At 40.6% G+C, this 5,000-nt stretch overlaps 2 protein-coding genes across 2 annotated transcripts in view; both read left to right on the forward strand.

Annotated features, from left to right (window-relative positions):
- Nucleotides 1-2,608, forward strand: part of rnf217 (ring finger protein 217) — a gene marked incomplete at both ends in the record, with an annotated part of 10,548 nt that extends 7,940 nt beyond the window's left edge. Inside the window, one exon of the mRNA XM_079215726.1 lies at nt 2,598-2,608. Coding sequence (XP_079071852.1) covers nt 2,598-2,608 — 11 coding nt within the window. The remainder of the gene's footprint in view (nt 1-2,597) is intronic.
- A 1,680-nt stretch (nt 2,609-4,288) lies between these two features.
- The window catches only part of tpd52l1 (tpd52 like 1), a gene marked incomplete at its 5' end in the record, with an annotated part of 14,555 nt that continues 13,843 nt past the window's right edge, over nt 4,289-5,000 (forward strand). The window contains one exon of the mRNA XM_079216331.1: nt 4,289-4,307. Within this exon, the coding sequence (XP_079072457.1) occupies nt 4,289-4,307 (19 nt within the window). The remainder of the gene's footprint in view (nt 4,308-5,000) is intronic.

Genomic DNA, 5,000 nt, shown 5'->3' on the forward strand with positions numbered 1-5,000 from the left:
TTTTGGTCTCTGCCCTGGTGGGATCGCTCACCCGTCGTCTCTGCCGTGCCCACACACTGTATGCCAGTATGTGCATCATCCCCAAAAAAAAAAAAAGCTGCTGTGCGCCAATTGTGCCAAAACAAAACGCTGAATGTGGCGAGACAGATGGGGGACCTAGTCCCCTTTGTTGGGTTTCTTTGTTATTGTTTTTCAGGGGTTGCTTGTTGCAGAGATTTTGGGTGCTCATGCTGACAGTGTGTACTGGAGTCTGCATGAAGAAATAGACTTAGAGGCAGCGTAAGATTGTAAGAATATGCATTACATAGTGTGAAGCTGCTGAGGATGAAATCGACGGAACATACTATCGCAAATTGTACATGTAGATAAACAAGTATTTAAGGTTTTATTTTTCATTTCTATGTCGTCTGTGTGGTGGTTTGCTTGAGAGATAAACGGGGTGTTTTATTGTTTTAAAGAAATGAGGGTATCGTCAGGCTGCTGCCCTACGTAGAGGTGTGCCAGAATACATTTGAATGTTAATTATTAGGTGTTCAGGTTTTCAACGTCGTTAAGAATTGATTTCGAGAATTTTTTGTATCGCGTCTGACTCTGTTGAAGCGACGAGAGGACGGCTGTCTCTCTTGAGATTTTGGATCGTGATGTGGTGGCCTTTAACGTACACAAACTTAACTGGAAACAAACAAGCTTTAAAGGTCGCCACCTGGCAGCAGCCAGCTTGCTGTCCTTCATTTCTCCCTCTATCCTCTCCCCCCTTCTTAGTTTCGGAAATGAGTGTGCGTCCACACAAAAATCAACCAAACGCTTTTGAAGGATCTGATACGTGACAATAGCACCTGCGCCGCACTGCGTGGACAAGTACACTGTGTGTGTATGTGTGTGTGTATGTGTGTGTGTATGTGTGTGTGTGTGTGTGTGTGTGTGTGTGTGTGTGTGTGTGTGTGTGCACAACGGAGTGATTCATCATGAGACTAATATGAAGATGTTTCAAGGAAAACACACCAAAAAAAGACGAGGAGAAGCACAATATTATCTGTACATAGAAGATGCTACAACAAGAAAAAAAAAGTGGAACGATAAAATGATAAAACGTTCACTGGAAACAAACGCGCGGCGAAGATCAATGCATTAAAAGCTGTGGTTTCAAGAGTGTTGCAGCGGATTTCATCACTGAAACCCAGATTTAAAGCATGAAGGAGAAGCAGAATGGATGTTCATGCATGTTGAACATCGTTGGCTTCTCTTTATCCCAGCGATCCACATCTGGGACTTCATAAATACTAGCTGTCAAGTACAGTGACGGTTCCTGAAGGACACAGAGACAATATATTGATATATATATATATATATATATATATATATATATATATATATATATTACACACTGCTTTTCAGTCGGTCCTGACTCTGGGTTTGAATCCACTCTCAGGGACTTCTTTGTTCACTCTGTTCACAACCACATGGGCTGTGCCACAGAGATTGCTGAGCAGCAGCGTTGGCCCAGAGCTACTTAGCCACCATGTTTAAATCCAGTAAAGTCAAAACACTGTAGTTGTCAAAAGAGATCGAAACATCCCAGTGACGCAAACGTTTCCCAGTCTGACTCAGCTGTATTGTGAGCGGCGCTGTTGGGGTCACGGGGGAGAAAAACATGTATTAGTTATACATCACTGGGAAATTAAAAGTTTCCAGGGTTACGAAAACTTTGAAATCTTTGAATCTACTTAACAATTGTACACATCATCATATGCATACAGGTTGTATCTAACATCTCAGCTAGTACTACACTGACAACGTTGAATTGCTGCTGTTTTTGTTTGTTTGAATGAAAGATGACTGACTTGTGTGAGGGGCATTTGTACTTTCAAATTATTTTCGGCACAGGAATGCATCAGCGAATAGTTTAATTTTTGTGGCTACATATTTTTCTGCATGTGCAGTTTGCATTGCACCACCTCTGAATTGGTCCTTTGTTTTAGCTCAGTGCCTAAAGATGAACAGATGGCATCTCTGATAGTCAATGAATCATTTGCATCATTTAAAAAGTAACGATACCAAATATTTGGTCAGACAAAGTCCTTCTTAGGAGCATGGGTTTACAGGTTTGCTGACGAACAGTAATTATAAAAAATGTATTTGCTCTCCCTGGTCACGGCCAGCAGAGCAATGTAAAGGACCAATAACAGGATGGTCTTCTTGCCGCTCGGCCCCTCACGTCTGATTTCTGTCACGTTTATACATGTACACGTGTGTTGATCCCGCTCACGCTAAGACGCCATCATTGCTTTGTTTTGTTGTGGTATCCCTTCGTATTACCGATGGATCATTTCTGTAAACACTAAGCGACTGTTTGGGTAAAGCTAAACATGCGACAACAAAAATAATTTGCACTATATCAATTTATCCAGTGACATGGGAGTTATTTTTGGCCAATGTATTTTCTTTGCTGGGGCGTATTGGCTGGCTGATGCCCCTGGTCTTTCTTTTTTGTGTTACAATACCAGTGATATTGACATAAATATGCAATAGTGCCTTCACAGCCATTATAGATCAGGGTGTGCCAACCTGTGGTTCACTGCCCCTGCGTGACTCCAAAGATTATGTGTGAGAACAGCGAAAGCAAAGTGTAATAAATCACAATATGGGGCTCATAATGTATGAGAAACTACTGAATAATACAAATATGGATCTGTTACCCCAACACTGGGCAATGTGCAGTGCAATCAGGCCCTTTTATTAGGAATGTGTTTTTAAATGGCTAAAAATTCAATCAAACCTCTAACATTTACATTACAGGTTCCTAAGCTACTTCCCAAATACTCATCGTTTTGCACAAGTTTAACTGTCACTTTATTTTGGCTGACACAAAACCTCACTCTTTGGACAGCAGCATCACGTCAAGCACTGTTTCAGACATGTAATGAGTCTTGTATGGACATTTGTCATTTTCAACAAATCAAATGTGTAGTTAGGGACAACATATTGTGAGTTAATGTCAACTCAGGAGGCCGGTGAGTATTTGTTTCGCTGTTCAACATCAGGATGGGTTTTCACCTTCTAGACATGCAAACCTGTCAATACGTCACTTTGTTTTCAAAGAAATGTCTTCGACTTGATAACTGATTCTTCCACCTGATGCATCCGTTAAAACATGTCTATTGTTATTATTGCTCACTTAGCCAGGCACAAATGTTTTCATCTGAGGATCTGACGAAGAATAAACTAAAATGCCAAAATGTTCTGTTTGACTGCTTTGTCTGATAACGACGTGTACTTTCTGTTGGCAGGTTTGTCGAATATGTTTTAATGTTTTTGAGCTTTACAAACTGAATGAATGTCTGTCTTCTGGTCTGTTGAATCAACTTCTCTTTTTTATTTGCAACCACTGCTGTGACTTCAGCTTTATGTCAGCAGGGGTCATAAGTGCACCATGGGAGGAGAGGCAATGCAACCTTTATTCTTTGGTCAGATAAAGAAAGAATATTTTGAGGATTACTATTTAAAAACTAATTGTAAGTTAAATTGCGAATAAATAATGGTTTGATCAAACAATGTAATTCCTTTACACTCCTTTTATTAGCAAATTCCTTTATTATTATTATTATTATTAGTAGTAGTAGTAGTAGTAGTGGTGGTAGTTATGTTTTAAGCTGCATACAATAATACAAAGACAGACATTGTATAGGATGGTTAAAAGGAAACCTTGGTGGAAAGTACACTCACCCAAGTACTGTGCCTAGCCCGAGTACAATTTCCAGGAACTTTTTATTTTGTGGTGATTCACATTCAATACACTGCAGAGTGAACTTGCTCTGCAGCATATCCATTCAACTTTAAACTTTTGGCACCTAAAATACATTTGAATTGTGTTAATTTAGTAAGCTTATAGTCTAGTACTTGTAGTGGGTATGTATACACTGATGTATTGCTACTTCTACTCAACTTAAGGATCTGCATACTTCCTCCACCAATGACGAACGCACTTCTTAATAATTTAATTGTTGTATCTCATGAGTAAACTGAATATTGCTGTGTCCGGTGAGGGCAAACGTTCCTATCAAGGACTATGTCCAGTTGGTGAATTATGCAAATTTAGAAGTCACGAGCGCCCATTGGCTCGTGTTCCAAGCTCCGCCTGGAAAGCTGGCCCAGCGCGTGACACCCGGAGGAGCCCGAAGAAACACACCGCGACCCGGAGCCGCTAACGGCCGCTGCTGCGCGTGCTGCCGTGTCTCGTCTCGTCTCGTCTCAGGAGGTTATTTGGGAAGTTCACACCCGGCTGTCACTCATGGAGACCAGACAACAAGGTGAGTCGGTGTCAGTTCATGTTGAAGACAACTCTTTATTTTATGGCAAGCAAAAAAAGAATAAGAGAAACAGTCGCAGTCATTTCGTCGTTTTGCGGTTGATCTGATAACGAAGCTGCACACGTCACCGTTTTGAGGTTGGAGCAGTGGTGGAAAAAAGATTGTGAATTGTCAATAACTAAATGGGGCGATAACAACTTGATTCTGCACGTGCGCTAAATTATAGCCGAATAGTTGTCACGTGCCATTTTTCTAATTTCTTTAGTGCAATGCTTCTAGATATTCTTAACGTGCTACTCAATGCTGCTCTTTTATGGAGACTTTTCTAATGCAAAGCTGGTTCAGGACACAAATAAGTATAATATATAGGTATAAGTATTTGCTCATACATATATACATACACACACACACACACACACACACACACACACACACACACACACACACACACACACACAGTTGGCCGGTGGAGGTTTGTGTTACTATTTACTTGAGACATCATGGAAACTCCAGACTGAGTTAAGTCTTGTGGCTGGATCCTGTTTCCTGTCTCAGAGGCTATCTGGTATTAAAATGCAAATTTCAGGTATTCCTGGATCAGCAATTTTTCTACTGAAATCAATAAAATTATGCTATTATCCACATCCTGCATCTTCACTTTTGCTTTGCACAATGCAAACACTCAGCAATGTG

This window comes from Taurulus bubalis, assembly GCF_910589615.1.
Source record: "Taurulus bubalis genome assembly, chromosome: 3".
NCBI lineage: Eukaryota > Metazoa > Chordata > Actinopteri > Perciformes > Cottidae > Taurulus > Taurulus bubalis.